General features: G+C 39.5%; 2 protein-coding genes across 3 annotated transcripts in view; both read right to left on the bottom strand.

Annotated features, from left to right (window-relative positions):
* Nucleotides 1–3,233: 3,233 nt before the first annotated feature.
* On the bottom strand, nt 3,234–9,584 carry LOC127075142 (uncharacterized). Of its 2 annotated transcripts, XM_051016592.1 has the most exons (10): nt 9,040–9,584; nt 8,028–8,186; nt 7,542–7,625; nt 7,352–7,435; nt 6,654–6,749; nt 6,140–6,232; nt 5,919–6,062; nt 4,028–4,135; nt 3,856–3,907; nt 3,234–3,770 (listed from the first exon to the last, which is right to left on the bottom strand). In XM_051016592.1, the coding sequence occupies exons 1-10, from the start codon at nt 9,364–9,366 to the stop codon at nt 3,748–3,750; spliced, it is 1,170 nt and encodes a 389-aa protein (XP_050872549.1). In that variant the 5' UTR covers nt 9,367–9,584; the 3' UTR covers nt 3,234–3,747. The 2 variants fall into 2 exon arrangements, with proteins under 2 accessions (XP_050872549.1, XP_050872550.1); XM_051016593.1 differs by lacking the exon at nt 7,542–7,625.
* The window catches only part of LOC127075143 (uncharacterized), a 104,259-nt gene continuing 80,624 nt past the window's right edge, over nt 3,234–26,868 (bottom strand). Inside the window, exon 10 of the mRNA XM_051016596.1 lies at nt 3,234–3,707. The gene's annotated coding sequence lies outside the window, so the exon portion shown is untranslated. The remainder of the gene's footprint in view (nt 3,708–26,868) is intronic.

The following is a 26,868-nucleotide window of genomic DNA, read 5'->3' as shown; positions in this document are numbered from 1 at the left end:
CCAGGAACCGGAGGTGCATCTCCGTAATTTTTCTGTCTGTTTTTTTTTTCCGCTTTTCTTTCTTGTATGGTTGTTTGTAGTAAGTGTGTGACACTTTTCTGATTTACTTGCATGCATTATGGATGATATAGACGACAAACTGAGGCACATGAGGATTGCACAACATGCATATATCCAAAGGGAAAAGAGTCAGGTTTCGAAGGCTCGTGTTCCCTCTAGTCTGGTTCATGTAGAAGCAACGACTTTTAGGGCTCATATATCTCTTTCACCTTCTTCTTCCCATAGGAGACAGGTGTCACCTATTGACGTACCACTACCTCCATATTCCATAGGCGACATGTTTAACTTATTCATGCGCCATAGGTACCCGACTCACTAGAGATGCCTGAGGCACCAGTGCCACCCCAGACACCAGAGGGACCTCATGCTGATGAGCAAATGCCACCTCAGACTGATGAGGCTGCTGAGCCAGGGTCATCTCAAGTTGTTGAGGCTGATGAGCTAGTGCCACCTTACGCATTTGGAGGAGGCCTTGTAGAATTGTCATTGATGCCTCTTTACCCAGACTATATTGCCATACATATCTGGGACGGAGAAGTAAAATTAGTTGGATTCTTTATTTTTAAATTACATTTTCTGCGGGACCGTGGTCCACTGAAATCATTAATCATGGGTAGAAGATTACTGGTTTGCCTTAACCTACTGATGAGTGGTTTCAGGTTGCTTTGTCCCTATCTGGGATGAAGGACTTGTGCAAGACCGATTATGTTACGTTCAACCACGGGATGCTTAATGCATTCGTGGAGAGATGACACACTGAGACATCATCATTTCATCTACCACTTGGTGAGATGTTTATCACACTCGACAATGTGTCTTGTTTTCTACATCTTTCGTTTAGAGAAACTTCTAGATCATGAGAGGATTAGCAAAGATGAGACACTCAAGTTGATGGTAGACTATCAGGAAGTTGACCCAAAAGCTACCATGAGGGAGATGAAAAAATAAAAGGGGCTCATGCTAGGTTTGAATTTCTGAAAAAGGTATATACGGATGAGCTCATTAGAGCATAACATGCTAAAGGTGATGACGAGCAGGTGAGGTTGCATAAAGCGTATGTTATGCGAGCATACTTGTTATATTTGGTTGGCACTTTCATTTTGTGGGCAAGAGTGCTACTTATATTGATTTCGTCTACTTATGGTACTTTGAGGACTTCGAGCGGATCCATGAGTACAATTGAGGGACCACTTGTTTGGTCTTCTTGTACTCTAAGTTATCAGAGGGTTGCAGGTGGAAGACGAAGCAGGTGACATGCAACATCAAACTACTGACGATAATATTTATTGGTCTTTTAGTGTTTGTGTGTCATTTTCATTATATTTTTGCAACGCCCTTACTGATGATTTGTGTGTTCCAACACTTTTCAGGCTTGGATCCTCCAACATTTCCCGCGCATCTTCGATTGATCGTGTATATCGACTTATACTAATGATATGTCGCTAGCTTCTGCGTTTTCCCTGCTCAGAGGGAACCAAGAGACGTATCCATTTATAGTGTATCTTGACTACTTGGTTGTCAAGGATATTTACTTTAACAACTATGTCGATTACCGTGGGACGCGACCATTTGATGACATAGTATTATACTTGGGATGGTTGGCTTGCGGTTCACATCTCACATTTTCTCATCTACCTGAGCGTGTCATGCGGCAGTTTGGCTACACTCAGACTATTCCCAAAAATTCCATTGTCTCTGCTCCTCCTTCTATGACACGTAGAGATATGGGCGCCATATCTGATGATTATATTAGTCATCTAGTATTGAAGAAGGTACAAAGTACCATAGCTAATAGTGATTGGAGCTATGTCGACAAGTACATAAGGTGATTCTTTAGGGTCTCACATATGTATATGGTGCAGGCTGCTCCAAGAGATCTACGTAGGCCTGCTCATCAGGAGATACTAGAGAAAGAGTATGCACAGTTCGATCATGCTCATGATGTCTTTCCTAGATGTCGTCATATTGTGGAGATTACAGCCAGACATTGACAAAGGTATTCTTTCTTGATGGGTCTGTGATGAAGTAGATCCTAGATGTCATTATGACGGAGGCACGAGAGACACTGGTGTATCAGAGACAGCGTCGGAGGACGGGGGGTAGAGGAGCTTGAGGAGTTGTAGTCTAGCATACGCGGTAGTATATAGTATTTGTTCTTTGGATTTATTATCGATTGTATTTTGTTTTGACTTATTTCGACTTCATTGTGTATCGGCTGATGACTTTTTTTGACCATTTGGATTATATATTTCATTTTTTGCATATCAATTATATGGTTTAATGCTCATCACTTAGAAGGGTCCTTAACATTTATAAATCGTCATTTTCATCATAAAACTAACTTAACTTACCATGTTCTAATATGTTACGAAGATGCATCTCCGTAAATCCTAAACGAAGATGCATCTCCGAAACAATAAACGTGTAAAATGAATATTTTAGAGGGGATATATGAGGTGTGTCTTGAAATATTACGGAGATACATATCTGGATCAATTAACGTTTTGACTTAAGACAAAATGCATCGGAGATGCATCTTCAGAATTTGAGGGACATTTTAAATTTTTCATAGGATGTTGTCCATGCCATAAGATGGGATAAAAAATCCACTTCTTACTGTTAAAGGAGTGAACGGGTTTCTAGAATTAATTGGGTATCAATGCAAGTTAATAAAATATTACTCCTACTGTACAACAAAATTGTTAAACCATTAAATGAATTGGCGAAGAAAGAAACTTTTGAATGGGGAGAAGTACGAGTGCATGACAATCTCCTAGTTTTAGGAGTTACTTCGATTTTTTAGTGAAACCAATAGGTTGCTAGTTAGTTTTGTTGTAAGTATCTCTCATATTAAATTTCTCATATCACTGCATCTTTTGAAAATCAATTTATGCATGGAAAAATGAAAATCGCTGCATCTTTTGAACTTTGTCGAATCTAATCGGTATGATCCGAATCAAGTAGTAATGTGATTAGAATCATATCAGTCTTTATATTTTTGATTTCAAGTCTCTTTTAGTTTATTCAAATCACATTGTATCTTTCAAATAATTCAAATACTTGATCTTTTTTAAAATGTGATTCAAATGCTTTTAAAAGTTAATTTCAATCACACAAATTGTTTTTACAAAACATTAGGGCATACATGTTTGATTCAAATCATATCAGAGATCTTAACTCTTTAATTGATTTTGCTTAATTCTTAATTAGTCAGTGCCATACAAAATTGGAGACATTATTTACTAGGAAACTCATGTGGTTTATACGAATCATTTCATATTTGTGAAACATCTTAATCCTTACACAACATGATTAGTGACTCAAATGTCGAATAAAGAAATTATGAGGCTTCATGGAATTCCCAATTCCATCATCATCCATATGGATCTTCTGTTAGTAATTTTGGGAAGAATTTTCAAAAAACTTAGAACAAAATTGAAATGAGCTTTGTTTGCCATCTCAAGACCACGGGAAGACTGCTGGCTCGAAACATTGAACTAGAAAACATTAGCCAATTCATGAGCAGTGATAGAGGACTAGTTCAAAATAGTTCGTCCTTGAGGTTTTGATTGCTATATAATTTGTGACACCAATAAATGAAAGAACAGTGACAGGGAACCGTAAATTGAAGGTGTTCTGCCACAAACCTGATTCATAATCATTAACTGCCATGAATGAATTAACCTACTACTCTTCCTGAACTTGGCCATCTGTAAAAGTGGAGAAAGGTTAGACACAGGTGCATACAAATGAAAAGGTACATCGCACAAATATTGAAGATTTCAAAATCCTCACCAGCAAGATGGACGGCCAAATTTGCTTGAGCATCCGCCTCGGAGTTGAATTCCTTGACAAAGAAAACACATTTCTCAAACTTTAGATAATTTGCAAGATTATGGTACCCAAAAATAGCTTAATAAAGCCAAATAAAATTCCATATACACCAAAAGCAGTAAACTGTACTTACCCTTAAAACATGACTAATTTGAAATGACGCAAATTTATCCTTGAGTTCTTTGGCCACCTTATACAATGTAGACAAACTCTCATTCTTGACCTTCCATGAGCCATCAATCTGTTTCATGCAGTAGCATTTGAAAATTGAAGAGAACAAACAGAAAATAATAGTGACAGTATGCTAGAAATGAAAATGAAGTGGATTGGAATATTTTAACTTCATTCTATCATTATTACAGGAACAGCTTATTAGGGTGTTTGAGTTTATTAGATCTGTATATAAGCCTCCAATGATATAAAATACTATCTCCGTCCCAAATTATAAGTTAATTTGGAAAGAAAAATTGTCCGAAATTATAAGTCAATCTACAATTACAATAAATTTCAATGCAACATTGATGTTTTTTTTTCCAACTATACCATCTACTATTTATTTTTCTTCCTTCTTCCAATTCTTTTAATTTCTCTTTCCTATATAATTAATCAAGGGCAATATTGTAGAATCATACATACTTTCTCTTTTCCATACAAAATTAATTATGGTCATTAATTTGTGTGAAATGCCCAAAATGTCTTATAAATTTGGGCGGAGGGAATATCTGACTATGGTTTGTTCCCCTATTGTGTAATTTGTGTTCCATGTGGTACAAATGGATGGACAAAGAAAACTGAATATCTGACTATGGTTTGTTCCCCTATTGTGTAATTTGTGTTCCATGTGGTACAAATGGATGGACAAAGAAAACTTCATGTAAGTCTGTCACCGACACTGACACAACGACACCGGCAATAATTTGAAAAAATGAATAAATTAAACGTAATCACAAGTGTTGGTATCGGTGTCCGACACAGACACGAATTCCTTTTTTCAAAGGTGTCGGTGCTAGAGGTAATGATGGTATCATGAACAGGAGGTAGTGTCAATCTATACACTACTAGAACACAAGTAATTTCAGGTAAATCACATTAGAAAGCTGTAATTTATTCTATTCAAAGATGATAACACAATACAGAGATGTATTAGTTTATGTTTTTCTGATAACTTAATACAACAGAAGACACATTTGATAATTTAAACCATCTTTGTCAAGTTGATCCCACAAGATAAGTCCTTCGTTAACATAAAAAGTGTCACAACTAGCCTACTGTTTTTCTTAATATACTTAAGATGTTAAACTCGGGGTTATCAAAACCAATGAGTGAGTATACCATGTTTACAAGGGTGAAATACAGCGATGGGTTAACGGTAAAGGCTAGGCAGTTAATTGCTTTAAGGAGCAAAATTTTCCACATTTTGGTTGCAAAGAAAGTGGTTAAACTAGGTGAGGGGATGAAGAAAGACTGGCCCGTGCCTCAACAAAGTGAGTATGAGGACTTGATGCAAGTTTCCTCACTGAATTTAATATTCTTCTATTATGTTTTCCTCATTTCCACTCTTAATAAAACCAATGTGTACTACTTTTTCAACGGCATATCTAGTTCTGTTTTTTTTTAAATTGTACTAATAACACATTTTGTCCGACCTAACTATCTACCAAATGCTACCAATGGAAATGAAACCTGGCATCAAGTGCTTCCAAAGGATGCTAGGTCCCATAAGGCCATTGGAAAAGAGGCAACGTCAACAAACATTGTGTTGGGTGTGAAGGGGTGGATTTAATCTCACATTGCTTAGAGATATGACATGTGTATAAAGCTTTGACAACTCTCACCTTATAAGCCGGTTTTGTAAGGTTGAGTTAGGTTCAACTCAAATTCTCAAAAATCCAAAATAAGGAAAAGATCTATAAGATGCAAAAACTAAAGAAACAATGAAAACATACCATGATAATAAACATTTAGTCATAAACATTTAGTTATGTTAGAATAAGCTGAACATAAAAAGAATAAAAATGGCCAACCTGCGAGCACACAAGTTTAGAGTCCCCTTGTATACAGATATTAGTGAATCCTTTTTTAAGAGCATATTTCATTCCCAATATCGCTGCACGATATTCAGCAAAATTGTTTGTTGCTATACCCACGCCTTCACGAACCCTATGAATCTTTAAAGTAATAATAGTTAAAGAGATCAATAATTGTATGGAAATTATGTATATTCATAGAAACATCAAATGCATACCACATTCCCATCTTTGGATCGCAGAATAGCACCAGCACCAGCTCTTCCAGGATTTCCTTTTGACGCACCATCGAACTCAACAATACAAGTCTTCTGCACAAGTATAGATGACTATGAATACGTATATAAAATCATAAAGATTTCATTCAAACTCTGTAAGGATACAAATCAACAATAGCAACTAGAGATCCTCCAGTGACCACCCTATAATTCTTGAGTCTGCAATTAAATTAACGAGTAGGAAATAATGTAACTAGCTCTGATTGCATCCAACATATTACGGTAAAATACAGGGAGCCCCAACTCTGATTGCATCCTATACTGGAAGATCTAATAAAACATGACTTTTCAGTCAAAAAGGAAAACCACATAATGCAATTGGCCCATCACGTTAGTTTACAAATTAAACTATCCATTGTTATATAGCACCGGCGATTGTTGTAGAAATAGGGGAACCCTGCGCAAACATATTTTTGCATACATGAACATGAGCATTAATATGATTTCTGCTTACAGTTGCAAGTGAAGATGCTTCGCTCGCAGCAGCACGATCTAACTTGACTTGCTTTCTGAAGGGATCTTCAGAGATGGATGTCAAACCAGTTGATTTCTGCTATGCAATTAAGAAACTTAGATGTTAAAACATTTATACACAAAAAAAGTTTGGATAGTGCATCCAGGTATGAAGAATCAACACATTAAGAAAAGATAATACCAAAACTACCGTGACCCTTTTCAAACCGCAATACCTTCAGCATGTTTGATTATAGAAAATGGTTATGCTTCCATTTCCAGTTTTCACTAATAATTACAAAAGTAACCACCTCATTTCACTTCATTTCCTATTTTCAAATATTGGTATTTGTATATGAAATGGAACAATTTAAACCTTTTTTTCTTGTTTCTGGAAACAGTGAAATGATAATTAGGCAGTAATTTGTAATTATTAGTAAAAACAAGAAACATTCTTCCAAACCAAACAAGTCCTTAATAACTAACACCAACAACATTTTTTCATATCTTGGCTAATATTAAACTCAATGGAGGTTTATAGCCGAAAATGCGAGTATACTTTTTCGATATGAAAATGATGACAAATTGATGATTTATAACACAACTATTGAATATAAAATCTTAGCACACAAAAACAGAATGCTGAATCTTTGCCTTCCTGATAAGCATGTTATAAATTCAAAATGGTGCTAAACTTACCACATTATCTTGTCCGAGCACTTCTATAGCTCTCTTTTTAGATGTATCCCCATTTGATGTGGTCCCTTTGGTAGAAGAAGGATCCTGAAACACATAGTAAATCTTCTGATATTCTTCATGAACAAACCTAAAACCACATTAAAGGTGTCTAAACAAACATGTTATAAATTGAAAATGGTGCTAAACTTACCAAATTATCTTGTCCGAGCACTCCTATAGGTCTCTTTTTAGATGTATCTGCATTTGATGTGGTCCCTTTGGTAGAAGAAGGATCCTGAAACAAGTAGTAAATCTTCTGATTTTCTTCATAAACAAACCTAAAACCACACTAAAGGTGTCTAGGGAGAAAGCATATGTCAAGGGACAGAAATGTGTCAGCTATAAGAATACTATCTTTAAAAAAAAATTAACAAAAAAACCATTATCTACTAACTTGTTTTTTTATGATGTAATGACAAAATAGGTTTTAAAAATTTGTAATTATGGAATTGAACCTAGTGCTTGGCGATTGGTAATTGAAAACGTATTGAACATTGTAAAGGATTCTATACATTTTGTTTTGCAAGAATATCAAATTGAACATCACCACTCTTCAACTCATATATAACCTTTTCCATTCCTATTTTTCTAGAAAAGATTATTAAGGCACAGCAAACACGTTGAAACTGCTATTTACCTGGAAAGGACATGGAACAAGTGATCCAAACAAATCCTCTTTCAAATCAGAGGCTCTAATTGTATATAAAGCATTCTTTAGTCCATGCGAGAGAAGATATTCCTCTGTTTCATTCGACAATGAATATCCCTTAAATACACTAACAGGAGGATCACATACCTAACACAACAGAAACATCAAAATATCATTAAGAACCTTTGAAGATTACATTTTGATTTTGAAATAAAGAAATGGAAACAACAAACACCATAATAATGCTCTCAAATCAATAACTACACATATAATTACTACATCCAATCCAATCAAACAGCTAAGTTTCGGCAATAAAGAAAAACACAATTTCAATACTAGCCGTAGAAACAGAAAGTCATGCCTACAAAGATCATAAGCATAAGAAATGATATTTCAATTTCAACACACATATTAGACAATAATTTGGATGGTTATTGCACTTGAAATATGTGGTTAATTATATTCAATAGATAGTTAGAAGTTATAACAAGATGTTGCAACTCATCAATCATCCACCGAATGTAATTAACCACAATTTATAGGTGTTCAAATATACACTGACCCGTGTCCAAGTATACATGATTCTCATATGTTCAAACATATGATATCAATAATCACAATTGTGTTCAAAAATACAACTGAAAATCGGGATTTTCTTTTAAAGTTTGGTATCCGGCCTTGAGAGGAGCGCACTCACTCTCAAGACCCAAGTCTTTGCCGACAGACCAACCCCTTATGTGTTTAGTGAGTGGTTATTAAATTGCTAGACCTTGCTATATCCATTAACCATGTATGTGAACTAGGTTAAACATCCATGTTATTGTCTCACTTTGTGTCAATAGAACACAGGCTCTAAGAATAATGCAAGTGACTCATACCACTATCTACATTTTCTGCTCACTTTCAACTTAGTTACCCATAAAAATAAACACTTTAAAACAGTGAAAACTAAAAAGCACCAACATTTAAACAACAAAAACGAAATTCGTAACAAAATTACCGAAGATCCAACTTGAGCTTGAGAATCACTGAGACTATTATAAATTCCAACAACATCCCCTTTCCGGACAACATAAAAAGCATCTTTTTCCTGATCCATAGTCGTTTCCGCCTCTACTTTCTGCAACTGAGAAGAACCACTTTTGCGTGATTTTTTAGTGGAATAGCAGCGAAACCCTGTCAACGCGAATTCAGACCTAACACAAGAATGGAGTGATTTTATCGGGAACGAGAAATTGGAAGAAGTTCCGTTGTTTGAGACGAATCGAGTGGTTCTTCCGACTATGGTGGCGGTAAACGATGAAAGGTGTGATAACAAACCGTTCATGACAGAAGAGTTATCCAGATTGAATGAGGGAAGAATCAAAAACGTGTTGATTGTTGATGAGAAAGTGAAGGAAAATGCATTGTGGAATCGAATGTTGAATTTGAATTGCGGAGGTTACTAGTTTAGTAGCAGAATTGGGAGTGAAACATGAAGAAGAACGATGAGTGGGGTTTAGTTGAGGAGAATTTAAACTGCACCCCGTGCTATTATACCTCGCACCCCCGCAAAGATTTCCTTTGAATTATTTAATAACCAAAAATTACAATTGGGCAATAATTTTCATTTTTACCAAGATGTAATTTTCTAAATTTCGAGTAGTTAAGACGGAGGTTTCGGTCTTATTTTTTTAGCATTTTTTTTAGAAAGTTTGCCTTTATATCGGAAATATAAAAAAATCTGATATATTAAAAAAAATATGTAATCTTATTGAATTTTTTGGAATTGTCGGTGAAAAAATATCGAAAATTTTGAAAGTTCTGATAATTGTCTGAAAAAACCAAAAAAATCATCGATAATTTTGAAAAGTTCGATAAACATCCAAAATTATTGATTATTTCCAAAGTTTTGATATGTCTGAATTTTTGCCTAAATTCAAAAAAGTTGGTAATACAAACTAATATTTTACTTGTGCAGTCTAGAAATGGAAGACTCATCTACAAGTTCTTGTATATATTATATGTAGTTCTTCACCATTGACGATGTATGTTTTCTTTTTAACCTATTCAAACTTTAAAGGTTTTTATGTTCTTATGATATTGATATTTTACTCTTTATATGTTGTAAATGACAAATATTTCGCTCCTGATTTGAAGTATTAGCATGGGCACAGTCCATTGATAAACATAATGATATTATTGTTGTCAGTGTTGGTTCTGATATTGCAAATTGGGTGTGAGAGATGAGAGATAAATTGATTATGGATTGTGAAAGAGGAGAAAACTATAAAAGGAAGAATACATCTAAAAGCAATAATTCTTCATATGGCATTTATAGTATGAAAGTTAAATATTTTTTTAGGCTGAGATATGTGTCAAGTGGTAGCGGTTGGAAGGTGGTGGTTAGATGTGGGTTTCACAATCATCAACTATCTAAGGATTTATATGGTCATGACATACTAAGTTGTCTAAAAGATCATGAAAGACAGTTTGTGAATGACATGACGAAGTACAATATGACTTAAAGGTACATAGTTGTTGCCTTGAAAGACAGATCCGAAAATTTTCACGAGCGTTATCAAGTGTCTAACGTTAGAGTTACATACAATGCGAGCAAGAGAGGTCTATTGACGGAAATTCAAATGTTGTTGAGTTTTATTCATGGAGAGAAATGCATGTGTTGGACTAGAAATATGGATGACTCAAATGTTGTTGTCGGTGTCTTTTAGACATATCCTGATTCAGTGGAGTTGTTGAATATGTTTCATCTGGTGTTGATTTTTTATTGCACACACATCAACGAACTTGACATTTTCGGTTGGCTTTGCCTATTTGGAACATGAAGGGGAAGAGAACTTCACATGAGCACTGAAGAAGCTCAAAGAGTTGTTCACTTCTGAGAATTTGCTACCAAAGGTTGTGGTGACGGGTCGTGAACTTACGCTGGTGAATGTCATGGAAGTTGTGTTTCTAAATTCAACCCATTTGTTGTGTTTGTTCCATATTTAAAAAAATGTTAGTATGAATTGTAAGGAGTATGTTAAATCAGAAAGACAAGACATGTCATGGATCTATAGAATAACATCACATATTCAAATAGAGAGATTGAGTTTGTGGAACACTTGAATCACTTTAAGGTTATTTGTGATGATATTCCTTTATTTGTTAAGTATGTGCATGAAATATGGTTGACACCTTATGAAAAACAGATTGTTGTTGTTTTGACTAATAGAGTCACCCATTTAAGGAAGACAATAACGAACAAATACATGGATATGAGTTTGATGTTATTACATTACTAAATATAATTTAACATATATTTTTATTTATGGTTTTTAGGGTTGGGTCTTCTCATTAGAGACTAAAAAACATGTTGACTATGAGGCGAGGAGATTTATGTTGAAGTTTGGATGATGTGAACACCATTGTAACACCCCAAAATTTGCCCTCCTCATTCATGCATTCATTTTTTAGGTCATTTAGCATTTCATATCACATTGCATCATGTCAATCAGAATTAGCTCCAAGAAGCTCGAACATCATCCAGGACACTTTGTGGGTTCTATTTAGATGATCAATCAACACAAGGAAAAGACTTGAGGTACTACCAACAGGTCCAAATGGGGCCTATTCACCGTGCAAATCGCCAAGCTGGAAGAAGCAAGAATCTGCTGCTGAGCTGTCATGCTTGCTAGGCGAACAGGTGCTTCGCCTAGTGAAGAGCACTGTCATGCTCGCTAGGCGAGCAGATCCTTCGCTAGGCGAAGGGCGCGCATTTCAGAAAATAACAGAAAAGCTTTGGGCCTCAGCTGCCCTCGTTTGAGCCCACTACCCACGAAAATCAGTCTATAAATACTGAAGTTTCAGTAGAGGAAAGGACACTGGGAGTTTCACTGGAGTTTAACCGAAGAAAGATCTTGAGAGAAGGAGACCTAGGAACTACTCTGCAGCAATCTTTAGGCAGCTCTGAGAAGTTCACTCCGATTCACACGTTCTTTTGCCTCCGCCTCACGCAAACCCTAACAGAGCTTTGCAAATCCAGCCGTGCCATTCGATGGGTCTCTCTCATCAGGTATGCCTTTGTTCCTACTACTCTATGCCTTGAATTTGAATACTATGAATGCATGAGGTAACATCAGGTTTTGCACACGGGTTTATATTTGTGTATGAATATGTGAATAATGACTTGAATGTTTAATAATTTCGTTTCTGAGAGGAATGACATAGGGTTTGGAGTCCTTAAAATCGTACTGTTATCATTGAAAAATCCAAAACCCGCAGGCGCTCGCTAGCCGCTTCGCTAGGCGAGCACGCAGCGACGCTTCGCTAAGCTTTCGCTAGGCGATACAGTCGCGAATGTGACAGTATTCGCTTTTCGTTCTGTTTTGTTCTCATCTGTCTTGTGTTGCCATGGCATTGTTTTCTCTTGATTTCATCCTGTTTGCCTAACCCTTTTGTCGAGTTTTTGTGAGGGCTCACGTACTCTTGCAGGGATACCATCTGGAGGTTTATTCCGATTACCCGTACTGATTGATTTTCTTTGGTGGTGTTAGCTTGGGAGGATCTCAGGGTTGCTAATCCTTTAATTGCTGTAACTTCGGATCTTTATCTGTGTGGTAATTTTTTCCCATTTCTCGTACTTTACCGCTTTCCTAGCTGGAAGACCTCGATAGGAGGCAATGTTTGAGCCCCTTGGTGGAATTTTACTTTAAGATACATGTTTTGTGTGGTGTGATCGTTTCCCCAATAGGATGCGAGGCTTCGTATAGTCTCCCATTTGCATGCCAACTAAGGTAGCACTGATCCTTCGCCTAGGACTTCCTTTTTGCATGCGCGTTCATACAACGCAAACAAACCCTAACACCTCAACGTACGTTTACTCCTTCTACTACAGGCGAGTAAGTCTCAAAAGGTCGAGCATCCGGTAGATTGCGTAGTAACGTCGTTCGTCCAAAACCCGCTCCATAACCCCGTAGTTAGCCGAACTACGATCTGCTCTGATTCTCATTCCAGATGAGATACGTAGGCATAAGACGCGATGTCTTAGCGAGCACACATCCCCCAACCCATAGGTCAGCCGAGCTACGAAGACTCTGATTCTCATATTCAGATGAGATACGTATGCAGTGGATGCGACATCCACGCGAGTCATTTTCGTTTAACCTTTTTTTTAGTAAATAGTACATTAGATAACCCATACCCTTTAGACAAGAACCACACAAGTGGATCCCGTAGAGTACTACGGATGCGTAGGGGTGCTAATACCTTCCCTTCGCATAACCGACTCCCGAACCCAAGATTTGGTTGCGAGACCCCGTCTTGTCCTTTCCTTTCTCAGGTTTACTTCGAGCGTTTCCTTTCCCTCCTTTGGGATGAATAACGCACGGTGGCGACTCTTCTGTCATTTTCTTCTTCGCCGGTTGTTTTTTCGCATACTGTATTTTTCAGGTTGCGATAGCTGGCGACTCTGCTGGGGACAAAGAAGTTGACCTCTTGCTGGTCCATCTTCCCTAAGCGCGTCCCTCCTAGCTTGTGTGATTTCTTGTTTATTGGGTGTTCATGCTTTTTTTACTTACATGCTTGCATTCATCTGCTGTATCTGTTGGATCTGTTGTTTGTTTGTTGGGATGGGATGTTCTATGAGAGATAAGCCCATTACCCAGGCTTGAGTGTACACACAGGTTTTAGAGTGGATGATCACGAGGCTTGCGTGGCATGTTGCTACGTTAAGTCGTTCGTGAAGGAACACACCCAGACGAGGTTTCTTTTGGATATATTATGTCCTACGGGTGTTCCGTAACGACATGATGTTCCTTTAGAAATCGTCGACTCTGGTGACCATTTCTCGAGAACTCAGTCGAGGCCTCTCCTCCGAGACGTGATTATGTTAGCTCTGGTGGGCGCATTCTCGCAGATTAATCTGAGGACCCCGAGACTGGGAACTTGCTATTAGGATGTCCTGTTGAGGGGAGTCAGTGGAGGTCTTTTGTCCCGTAATAATGCCAAACCTCTAGTGGTAAACGTATTATTTGCGACTGAAGAGCCGAAGTTGACAAACTTCTGTTCTTAGAACCTACCAGTGAGGGGCGGGCTAAATTCAGGAAACCTTAACCTCCAACCAACCCGGTTTTCTGGAGCAGAGTTTTGGTCTTGTATTATTTTCCTCAGTGGTTTTCTCTTTAGACAGTGCAACCCGACAGATGTTCAAGCAGATACAGCAATCCTGACTGACATGCCACCGTATTGCATTCACATCATCACATCATTTGCATTCATATCATTTAACGCATGTTTATCCATTTCAAGGGGGTTTACATCTTCTTCTTGATTCCGGTCGGGGTTTTTCTGGTTCTCTTAAGATGGATATTGGCAGAAAGAGACTTGTCGCCTACAAGTTTCCGGTGGTCTGTCTGGAGCCCATTCAACAGTTGATGAAGTTAATGGATCCTGATTCTCTAGAAGGATTCCGAGAGGATTACGGTTTGATTCTAAGTTTCGTCACGGTTCTTTCTAAAGATCAACATGATGCTCTATTCACACTGCTACAGTTCTATGACCCTCCACTGAGATGCTTCACTTTCCCGGATTATATTTTGGTCCCTACTTTGGAGGAGATTGCCAGTTTTCTCAAAGTTCCTATCAGGTCACAGTTATTGTTCTACAGTTCTGAGTTTCTGCCCGATCTCAGCATGGTTGCTTCAACCACATATTTGGAGGAATCAGTCTGGAAGGCTGTCGCATCACGCGAAAAACCGGCGGGAAGAGAAAGAAACAACAGAGCCGCCACCGTGCGTTATTTATCCCAAAAGAGGGAAAGGAAACGCTCGAAGTAAACCTAGGAAAAAAGACATGGTCTCGCGACCAAAGAGAATGGGTTCGGGAGTCGGTTATGCGAAGGGAAGGTATTAGCACCCCTACGCATCCGTAGTACTCTACGGGATCCACGCACAAAAGGAAGGAATAATGGTTGCTAAAACACTGCTCAAACACACACACACTGACTGAAGGAGACAAAAGAGACTGACTGAAACTGACTCGGCAGGACACAGCATCCTGGGCCTACTTAGTCTATCAGGCATAGACATCAGAGTCGAAGTAGTTCGGACTGGGGAAACGACACATGCTCGCTAGGATATCGCATCCTATGCATACGTATCTTCTCGGACGAGAGAAGAATCAGAGCATTCGTAGCTCGGCTGACACGCACACAAACAAACAAAATACACACAGGCAAACGTGGAGTCCGACTGCCAATCATTGGACTTATGTCAGCATCCGAACCTAAACACACACACACTGGAACCCAAATGCCACTCGATGGACTTACATCGGCTTCCAAGCACACAACAACACAACAAGTTAATAGGGAGTCAGGGACTCGAGCCTATTACTGTCAAGCACACACACAAACAAACGGACAACAGGTTGCTAAGGAGTCAGGCACTCGAGCCTAGCAACTGTCAGACAACTCACACAAAAAGAAAAAGGCGCCCGGAGAGATCAGCTCAATCTCCTGCCTACATACTTCATCTGGCATGAAGATCAGGGCGATGTAGTTCCCCTACGCAGGGATAAAGGACCTAGCCTAACCAGATAACAGAGGGAGACACAACTCTAGGGAGACTACGACTCGAGCCTAGATGTTGTCATGCAAAAATCAACCCTAAGTTAAGGTTTCTAGCTAAATGGCACAGGGAGCCAGCCTATCCTAAACATGACTTGCACAGGAAGCAAGCCACACCTAACCTAACTTGCACAGGAAGCAAGGGTCTCGATTGCAACTAGGGCAAGAGAAAGGGGAGATCTCAATCACAACGAGGGCGAGAGAAGAGAATTAGTGTTAGTGGTTAGTCAAACTCGACAAGACATCGCATCTCGTGCCTACGTATCTCATCTGAACATGAGAATCAGAGTTGCCGTAGTTCGGCAAAACTAATACTGTTGGTTTGTGTTTTTTAAGTGGACAACGTCACTGCACAATCTACCTGATGCTCGACCTTTGGAGACTTACTCACCTGTAGTAGAAGGAGTTAACGTATCCTTAAAAGGGGATGATGTTTGTTTGTGTTTTAAGAAAGCTCAAGCAAGAAAGGAAGTCCTATACGAAGGAACCGTGCTACCTTAATTGACATGCAAACGAGACTACGCGGAGTCTAACAAACCTAGGGGATACAATCACACCACACAAACACATACAGCATAAAATAAACACACCAACAAGGGGGCTCAAACATGGGTTAGGTTTTAGTCGAGGGGTCACATCAACCTCAACAAACAAACCTCTGGAATGGGGTGAATGTTGCTCTTAACCTTGCCATTGAGGGGCTAAGGTGAAGCAGATGAAAGGTGAGTGAAGATAAGACTTCACAGCTCTTATCCCTGGCCTGGGAGAGCTTAAGACAAGAATGTGTGGGTTCAGAAGGTGGGAACCCTTCTACACATTTGAAACTGACTCAACTGTACAGTTGTACAAGATCTTGGGTTTGTATCTGCAATGCATCAACACAGTGGTGTGAGCAAAGCAGAAGACACACAGAATAGCAGGGGATAGGTTGCATATCCCTTGGGTTCTGCCAATTGCCTCTTCACTTAGGAGGTCTTTGACTATGTACAGGGACAAGATTTAAACATACACAAACATTGCCTCTTAAGGAGGACTTCAGACAGTTGCCTGGCCAAGTAACAGGCCAGGTCTTCCAGACTACATGGAGATTAGAAATATACCTCAATGCAAATTGCTTATATAAGCAAAGCAAAACAAAAGTTCACAAGGAACTGAGCAACTAAAAGCACCTGAAATAGTCAAACAGATGTTAGTATGCAACTCAAATCAAAGCAAAAGGAAACAGACATTAACAGTTAATCAGAAGCAAATGAATGTGCAAGGCACAAGGCTTAAGGCTTGAGAGCCAAGCCACCTACAAAACAACAAGTTAAATAATGGTATTCAATCAAAAAGAATTGGCCTCATTGGTCATTTGTTGGTCAACCTGAAAACACAAGCTCAAAAGTGAGTAACAGGACCACTAGGGCAAGCCTAGGGTCAAAAGAGAATGAAAAAATCAAAACAGCAAAAGGCAAGCATTCAAAATCATGTTTAATCAATCAAGAAACAATTCCAATTGGGTTCACATTCATATCAATCACTATCATCATTTCATGAACAGTTTAAGTCAAAGCATTGCAAACAGAAGCTCATAGGAGTCAACAGAAAGACTTGCATCAAAAGTCAACTCAAACATTTCCAAAAATCACCAAATAAATCATGATCAATCCTAACACATAGCATGGTAAGCATGTCAAATTTCATCTCATTTGGACAAGTGGAAGGCAGTCAATGAAAATCAGAAAGTCAAAGCAAATTTGAACATGCTCAAAAAGGTCAATCAAACATGCATCAACTTAAAAAAATCATAAATCAGAGATGGTGTATGATAAATGAATGGGACTAAAACCATGGCAAAGATGAGGATGTCTAGTTATCTCATGCAAAATTTCGTGTCCATCTAATAAAATATGAGAATTTCACAAATGAAATGGCAACATGCATCACATAAGGTCAACATTTTGGTCAAACAGGGGAGAAAATCTCAAACAATTAGGAAAATGGCACAAACAATTCCACAAAAAATCACATACAAACTAGACACATAAAAGTAGGTTCATGCAAAAAATCAATTCATTTGGAGGTCAAGAAGCATGGATACAAAAATCAGCAATTTGCACATCCATGGTGTGACACGAGTTGTCACACCCTACTTCAAAAATTCACAACTCTCAAACCACATAAGATAAATTCATGATCTTTACATCAAAATAACCATGGATGAGTGTAGATTATGCACAAAAAATTTCAGATCAAATGGATAATGCATCACAATTTCACAAGAGATTTGGCAAGATGTACAAAATTTGGATACATGAACAAAACCCTAAGGCCATTTAAAATCCAATGATCATAAAAATCTGGAAAAATTATGATAAAAAAGTAGAGCTCATGATGAAGATTTAGCAAAAATTCCCATGAGAATTGGATTTAAAATGAATGATTTATGATTTTTCAAAGTTTGATGATCAAATGAAATTAAAATGGAAAAGAAATAACTTATTTTCAATGAACCATGTGCCACGGATGGCAAACTTGTAATTATCCAAGCCACTAAACTAAACACTGTCGTTTTGGACGCTGGGACGGAATAATTTTATTGGCTCATGGCAACAGTACCATGCGGAGCACGTGAATTCTGGGTAATGCATGAACAAATTAGGGTTTATCATGTACAGGAACCATGTTCATCTTCCAAAATCGAGTTACTCAAAAATTTCTCCAGAAATCAAGATTGAGCACACATAAATGAACATCAAGGCATGGCAAACACGAATCCAACAATAATTTTCATTAAAACACAACCATATGCATGAATCGAACAAGAATGCAAATCATCACCAAACTTCATTTCAGCATAACTCCATAAATACATAGCCATTTTTCATGATGTAAAGCTCATTAGAATCAGCGCATTAAGATCTACACTAAGCATGGCATGGATTTGAGAAATAGAGAGATCGATTTCTTACTTGTTTTCGAAGAAAGTAATGAAACAGTTGTTGTTTGGTCTCCAATGGCTGAAACAGGTGAAGATTTAGCCTCTACAAGGTGAATGGTGAAGTTACTTTGGCTCAATGAAGCTTGGCATGGAGGTACACGATTTCTGCCATGGATGAGGTTCTGAAAAACAGTCCAGCAAAACCCTCTTACAGATGTGGAATAGGGGTTGCAATGAGCCTAAAATGATGCTTGGATGATGAAACAAACAAAGCTTGCTCGTGGTCTTTGAGAGTTTTTGACAGATTTTTGGAAATGGTCAAAATCGATTTTGAGAGCAAGTGTGAAATTTCTGTGTTTGGAGGCAGCTACTAGGGTTTAATTGTGCAGAAAAATGAGTTATATACTTCTGTTTTAACTTTCTTAATGAAGTGCTAATCAAGTTTAACTCAAATGAAGTCAATTGCTCATTTTGCTAATTTTCAAACCAAAGGCACATGGGGTGTATGCTGCACGATTTTTGGGCCTTTGGCAAGTCACAAATGATGTCCTAAACCATCCCCAATTGGCCAATCTGATGGAAATTGCTTAAATCAAAACTTCAATTTTGCACCTCACTTGAAATTAAACATGCTAGGTTCAAAAGTGCCATTTCGATTGGCAATGTTTTGGTACATGAAAGTTACATTTTTGGAAAGAGGAGGTTAAATGTGGTTTGTTGGAAAAAACCTCACCAATTTTGGCCAAATGGTTTAAGAGATATGGCCTTTTGAAGTTCAAGATTTTGTGAAAATGATTTGATCATATCTTGACAACCATGCATGGGAATTGAGAGTTCTTGGACTTTTTGGAAATGGGAGAACAAGATCTTCAACTTTCATGTTGGGCAAAAATTCATTTGAAGCTTGTATCATGATGTAAGTTTGGGATCAAGAAGTTTCCATTTTTGGCAGTTAAAATTACAGGTCCAGTTTCTATTTTTGGAAATTTTCTGATTGGCTTCAAATTCTTCAATGATATTGTCTGCCATGATATATGAGACCTATTGGGACATGAATAAGCTCTCTCAAACCAAATCCATCCATCAAAACCATAAAATCAACCACAGTTGACCAAGTTTGACTTTTTAGGGTTTTTGACTGATTGTGCATTGACTGATGACCTCTGAGCCTCCAATCTTTGACCTAAACACTTCAAATGGACCTCCAAGTCATGTGAACAAATTGGGCCAACCCTAGGGCCTTGGCTCAATGAAAAACACACTTGATTGCTTGGTTGACTGATCTCTTGATCAGTTTGACCTAATTTCTTGGCTGGCTTGCACTTGAGGCAATTGGGACAATGCAATGCTATGCAGTGGACCATGATATGCTATGACCTAATATGAGAATGTATGTACAATGATAGGTGCAAATTTGAGGTGCTACAGCTTCCCCTATTCAATCAGCTGGGGACCCGAACGGATGATAGCGATTGCTGTCAGACTTTCAGGGTAAACAGGGATTGAATACCAAAGAACCGTAGAAATTTGCACCAACTGGATATAATACAAGAATGCCTGTCAGGATCGGCAAAGAAACAGTCTTGAAAGAAAAATCCGTTTGGAACGGAAAAAGAAATCGGCTCGAATACCGAAACAGAAACGTCGACCTGGATACCAAAATAAATGGTAACACAGGGATAACCACGGCCTGAGCGCCGCTCGTCAGTCTGAATACTGAGCATCGGTGTATGAGAGATTTGATGTCGATCTGAAACATCGGAAATTGGCCTGGATGCCACTTCGGTCTGAATACCGGAAAATTGGCCTGAGTGCCATAAGTACATCGACCTGATCGTCGGAAACTTCTTCGGTCTGAATACCGGAAAAACATAAGTACATCGACCTGATCGTCGGAAACTTCTTCGGTCTGAATACCGGAAAAAACATAAGTACATCGACCTGATCGTCGGAAACTTCTTCGGTCTGAATACCGGAAAAAACATAAGTACATCGACCTGATCGTCGGAAACTTCTTCGGTCTGAATACCGGAAAAAACATAAGTACATCGACCTGATCGTCGGAAACTTCTTCGGTCTGAATACCGGAAAAACATAAGTACATCGACCTGATCGTCGGAAACTTCTTCGGTCTGAATACCGGAAAAAACATAAGTACATCGACTTGATCGTCGGAAACTTCTTCGGTCTGAATACCGGAAAAATTGGCCTGAGTGCCAAAGCGTGAATTGGTTTGTGTTCTAAAACACTCAACATCCTGAAGAGGGCTAGAGAAGCAGTCTTGTTAAAGGATGGACATTCGATTCCACAAGAAATACGAATCTTACTCGATTGGGGAGGACGACTTCGACCCAAGAGCGCATGAGACATATTATCTATAGCCGTCAGAACGTAGATAATAACCTCGCATGGAAGATTATCCATAACCGGGTTGTAGGTTGTTAAATGAATAATCGACCGAAAACATCCTGAAGAGAGCGAAAGCAAACTTGTTAAAGGATGGACATTCGATTCCACAAGGAATACGAATCTTACTCTGCTGGTGATAACAATCGAAAGATTGACCAAAGAGTGCATGAGATATATTATCTATAGCCGTCAAAACGTAGATAATACACTCGCATGGAAGATTATCCATAACCGGGTTGTAGGTTGTTAGATGAATAATCGACCGACATCATCCTGAAGAGAGCGAAAGCAAACTTGATAAAGGATGAACATTCGATTCCACAAGGAATACGAATCTTACTCTGCTGGAGATAACAATCGAAAGATTGACCAAAGAGTGCATGAGATATATTATCTATAGCCGTCAAAACGTAGATAATACACTCGCATGGCAGATTATCCATAACCGGGTTGTAGGTTGTTAGATGAATAATCGACCGACAACATCCTGAAGAGAACGAAGGCAAACTTGTTAAAGGATGGACATTCGATTCCACAAGGAATACGAATCTTACTCTGCTGGTGACAACAATCGAAAGATTGACCAAAGAGTGCATGAGATATATTATCTATAGCCGTCAGAACGTAGATAATACACTCGCATGGAAGATTATCCATAACCGGGTTGTAGGTTGTTAAATGAATAATCGACCGAAAAGAAAGGCATCGGGGTACCAGGACTAGGTATGCAAAAGATGACCAATCAAAAGAGGATAAAGTTGCTTACTCGGAGCAAGTATCCAAAAGGAAGGGAAAGACCCAATGGGGACAATACTGCTTGATCAAGGCCAGTATCCAGAGGGGAAAGAATATCGATACCGCCAACTGGATACTGATAAACGCAAAGAGGGGATTACATCTACCGGTTAGTAGGCAGAAAACCACGGAAAAGTAACCAGTCATCGATAGGATGAGCACACAGGGTTAACTCCAACAAGGGGATGAAAGTGGGATTTTACAACTACCAGCTAGTGGGTAGAAAACCACAAAGATAGGACTTACAGCTACCGGTTTGTAGGTAGAGGCCACAAGAAATCTACTGAGAGACAGAGTGAGAAAAAAGGATTTACAACTACCGGGTAGTGGGTAGAAGACCGTAAAGAAAGGACTTACAGCTACCGGTTTGTAGGTAGAGGCCACAAAGTTTCCGCTGAGTACCAGATGAAAAAGCGCCGGTTGGTGAGCGACTATTCATTTATGCCCCAGGGAAGCATAGGAGACAGCCGACAGGAAGCCAATTTAGGATCGATCCAAAAAGGCAGACTGAAATAGGACTCATCCTAATGAGGAAAGAACTCAATAGGGAAAACCCATCCCGTGTAGGGAGGGAACGGAAACAACCGTCATCCACGAGGATGCATCTCAGTGGGGAAATGGAAATAAAGGATATACACTTTCTGCTTAAGGGGTTGGCTCTACATGGAGAGATCAGACACACCCACATCTGCTAGGGGAAAATCTACTAGGGAGATCTGTATTACCAAATAGCAGGAGGCAACAATCAACAGATACACGACAACAGCTGCAACATGAGTATCCGAATGCTATGATTATGCATGATGAATGTATGATGAATGCCGACAAACAGACATGTAAACACACAGGCCCAGGAATCAACCACCCGGTACTACTCTTCTTCCATAGGGAAGGCCAAAACACCAAAGAGCAAACGCGATCCGCTGGAAACCGGGATATCAGGGAACAACACCATCCTGCGGGGAGAGGAAGAGCCACAAGAGGCTTCCGGAGGGATCGTCGGTCACCACCGGAGAAAAGAGTTCAACATACAGGCGGACGCGCCACAACAACTTGTGCTTGAGATTAGAGATACCAAGAAGCAACCAGATCCCTGATGAGGATAGACAGGCATTGATAAGGCTCACCATGCCAATAACTCCGCTGAGGGATCTATCTGAGGACATGATGGAGTACTGGGATGTCAATCCATGCAATACCGAATCTTTGCAAAAAAGCACCCATGCTGGGAGAGGAAGACTGCTCTGCTGGAGAGAGGAAAGCTAAAGTCTTCAGTAAACACTCTGCTTGGGGAACTGCCCCACAAAATATCTCAAAAGCAACCTTGCTGGGAATGCCCCACGGTAGGGCTCGAACAATCCTCTACTGGAGATGCCCCACAGTAGGGCTTACAGGGACTTGGAGGAAGAATGTTGTACTGCCGGGAACATAAAGATAAATAACTTCAACCAACACTGCACTGAGTAACCTTGCTGAGGAGAAACCAAAAGAGGTTCGACAGGAGAAAGATTAAAGTTATGCTCGAGATACGAACAAATATCTTACCTGTTGGTAATCATACCACCCTCGGGAGAGCACTGCGGATCTCCTAAGTATCCTTCCATCATTGTGAATGTTCACTTTGTTTAAGAACAATTTTTTTGAAAATTTTTGTTTATTTTGAAAACAATGATACTTTATCAGTTAAAACGTGCAAAACATTTGTTGAGTTGAAAACAAATAAGAGTGCAAATAATGGGATAAAAGCTCAAATAGATGTAATGGAATGGTAGTCTGCAAAGGGCGAGACTCCATAGATCTGTACAAGTTCGAAATCGGTGATATATATTGGAGAGGGCTACATTGAACATAATGACCTTTCCTCTACCATTTCGAATCTTCGATGTATTCGGGGCTTCAGTCGACGACGAATCGAGAATCCCTAACGGATGACAGATATACAGCACAGTCTTGTCAAGATGCAGTTACTTGCCAAATCCCTAATTTTTGCCCAGATTGCCCCAGTGTGAGGTGATCAATCTAGCGGGATGCAAATTCTTTTTTCAATGTCTCTAACTTTTGCTAGGATCGCCCTTTCGGGTTTTCAATCCACCGAGACGCTCCTTTTTTGCCTAAGTCGCCCTTTGGGGTGTTCGACTTAGCGAGCTATTCTTTTTTTTTAGTTTAGGCGAAGTATTTCTTGACTGCATCGGAATTCACAGGACGAGTGAACTTCTCCATCCATTGTTGTAAGTGCCAAAGCACTGCCTGAAAAGGCTCTCTTGACGACATATGGACATTCATGGCTTGGGGGTTCACTTGCCCCTGGAATTGGGCACGAAAGACAAGACTTTCTTGAGCACAAGGTCCCTCGGAACACATGAGGCTTGACCTTCTTATCGAATGCTTTTTCACTCTCTGCTGATACGACTGACCATGACACATGGCAGTTAATCTCTTTTTCTTTCAGCTGGATTCAGCATCAGTCAACTTGGGACTTTGAGGGTGCTATTTCTCTTTTGTTTTTTTTTTCTTTCTTTTGATTTCTTTTGATTTTGATTGATTTCTTTTTTTTTTATTTTGCACCCTCCTCTTTTTCTTCTTTTTTTTTTCTTTTCTTTTTTTTATTGTTTGTTTTTTTTGATGCCCCAGTTGGCTGTTCTGCTGATTCTCGAGATGCAGCTGAGTGATCTTCTTTTTCGCTCAAGAAGTCGGGAAATCTCGTCAGGAATCCCTTCAACATCATCTTCGTCCGCCTCAAATACAGGGAATTCAAAATTGGGAGATGACGTCCGATCACTATGTTCAATGGGTTTGAGAAACAACCTGCATAAAGATTTTGATATGAAAAGCTTTTTGGAAACAAACAAGACAATCGTTATGCAGATGAAAAGATTGCTTTTATTCTTGTTTTTTTAAAGGTTTTTTGTGATCACCAATTTCATGCAAAAGCGAAAAGGGAAAACAAATGGGAAAAACAAATGTTTAACATGAATTTACTTGAATGAAAATATCATTGCACAAAATGTTGCCAACAATGTCATCACTTCTCCTTTTGGCATGGGAGAAGGGTTTTTAAACAAAGTGATTGTTACTCTGACTTATGAACAACTATAGGAACGCCCACAGTGACCCAATTGCGATAGATCCCTCCAGGGATGACAACTGTCAGTATCCTTTGCATCAGCAGCTTCTGCTTTCTGAACAACCCTCCTGAAGAAAAGTCGGCGCCAGCCCGGGACTTGTGAGCTTCAAGCTTGATTAGCATTGGGACCTAAGTCTTCCAAAATCAGAATACCTGACCTCACAAGGTCTTGAACCTTCATCTTCAGCTGGAAACAACTGTCCACATCATGACCAGGAGCACCCGAATGATACACACACTGCTGTTCAGGCCTATACCACCATCGAGGGTTGACGGGTATGGGCGGCGGGTCTCTGGGAGTAATCAAGTTCCGCTCTATCAGAGTGGGATACAGTTCGGCGTAGGACATGGGGATTGGATCAAAAATGATCTTCTTCCTCTCATTACTTGTACCAGCTTGATTATCAATGGGAGGCTGGTAAGCCTGCTGCGGAGGACGATGTTGTGGAGGCTGATACTGCCGAGTTGGTCTTCTCTGCTGTTGTTGAGTTTGAGTTGCTGGAACAGTCACAGCAGCAGCCTGACGATATTGTCCTCTGTTTGCGCTCCTCCGACGGTGCACAGCGTTTGTTTCATCCTCTCCCCTTCTGGGTGCCCCAGAGTATAGCTTCTTAGAATTTGAAGAGTTTGAAGAGCCAGGATCTTGTATCCTTCCTGCTTTGATAAGGCTTTCAGTTCTCTCCCCACAGACAACAACATCTGAAAAACTACTGAACGGGCAACTTCCCATGCGATCCATGAACACTCCTTGCAAGGTCCCAATGAACATGTCAGTCAGCTCTCTCTCCAGCATCGGAGGTTGCACTCTAGCGGCTAGCTCACGCCATCTCTGGGCATACTCTTTGAAACTTTCCTTATCTTTCTAATACAAACTCTGCAATTGGGTTCGGCTCGGCGCCATGTCCATGTTGTGCTGGTATTGCCTCAGAAAGGCTTCTCCCAAGTCTCTCCAGCTTCTGACTGATTCTCTCTTCAACTCCATGTACCAGTCCAAAGATGCCTCAGATAGACTATCTTGGAAAAAGTACATCCACATCTTCTCATCGTCAGTGTAAGCAGAGATCTTCCTGAAGTAAGCCTGCACGTGGGTGCGAGGACAGGAGGTACCGTTGTACTTTTCGAATGAGGGTGCTTTGAACTTGTACGGGATCTTCAACCCTTCCACCAGACCCATGTCGGTCACATCAAACCCAAGTGAGTTCTGACATTCCATGACTCGGATTTTCTCAGCAAGATCATCCACTTTTCTATCCCTCTCTTCGGTTTTCACCACGTCATCGTCCTCACTGAGGAGAGTAAACATGTCCTCTTGTCTGTCAACAATCGGAGCTTGATTACGGGCTGGAGCACGGACTACCCTGGCATTAGCAGCGTCTGGAGCAATCGGTTGACCATTGATTCGAATACCCCTCAACTCTTCACCCACAACATAGTTATTGACGGGCACAACAGCAGTAGGATTATCATTGGTTGGGCCTCCCTCTGGCAGAGGTGAATTGGGTGGAGGAAGTGCAGCTTCTTGTCTCTGAACCAGAGCTCGGAGTTCTTCTTGTCCTTGCGCAACTCCTTGCATCATCGTTATGAACTGGGCCATGTTCGCCCTCATCTCAGCCAACTCAGTCTGAACCTGATCCATACTTCTTCTGATGATTGAGTCTGGTCGCGGTGCGGACGGTGATCAACAATCCTGTCTCAGTCAAAACCCAAAGTGAGAAGTCACGTCCCCAAACATGTTTGTAATGCAAGGATGATATGTGTATGATATGCATATGATGTGGATGCTATTTTATCATGAATGATCCTGAAAAGGATATGCGTATGCGAGTTAACTTTTTTTTTTATTTTCATGCATTACTATTTTTTTGGAAAATAAACATGTTATGATGCAAATGATGGAGCCAGGACTGGCAGGAACTGGCATCTGAGGAACCATCTGAAACCCCAAAGTCATCTGAGGAGCTGGCATCTGAAC

The sequence above is a fragment of the Lathyrus oleraceus genome, chromosome 4 (genome assembly GCF_024323335.1).
Source record: "Lathyrus oleraceus cultivar Zhongwan6 chromosome 4, CAAS_Psat_ZW6_1.0, whole genome shotgun sequence".
Taxonomy (NCBI): domain Eukaryota; kingdom Viridiplantae; phylum Streptophyta; class Magnoliopsida; order Fabales; family Fabaceae; genus Lathyrus; species Lathyrus oleraceus.
This window is presented reverse-complemented; position numbering and strand designations above follow the sequence as displayed.

Bases quoted from the DNA above. Each gene is read 5' to 3' on its own strand.
- LOC127075142 (XM_051016592.1), bottom strand. From the start codon at position 9,366: ATGAACGGTTTGTTATCACACCTTTCATCGTTTACCGCCACCATAGTC. The intron at 7,626-8,027 runs GTAAATAGCAGT...TACTTGTTTCAG, and splicing joins TTGTTCCATGTCCTTTCCAG to GATCCTTCTTCTACCAAAGG. The intron at 6,750-7,351 runs GTAAGTTTAGCA...ATTGCATAGCAG, and splicing joins TGCTCGGACAAGATAATGTG to AAATCAACTGGTTTGACATC.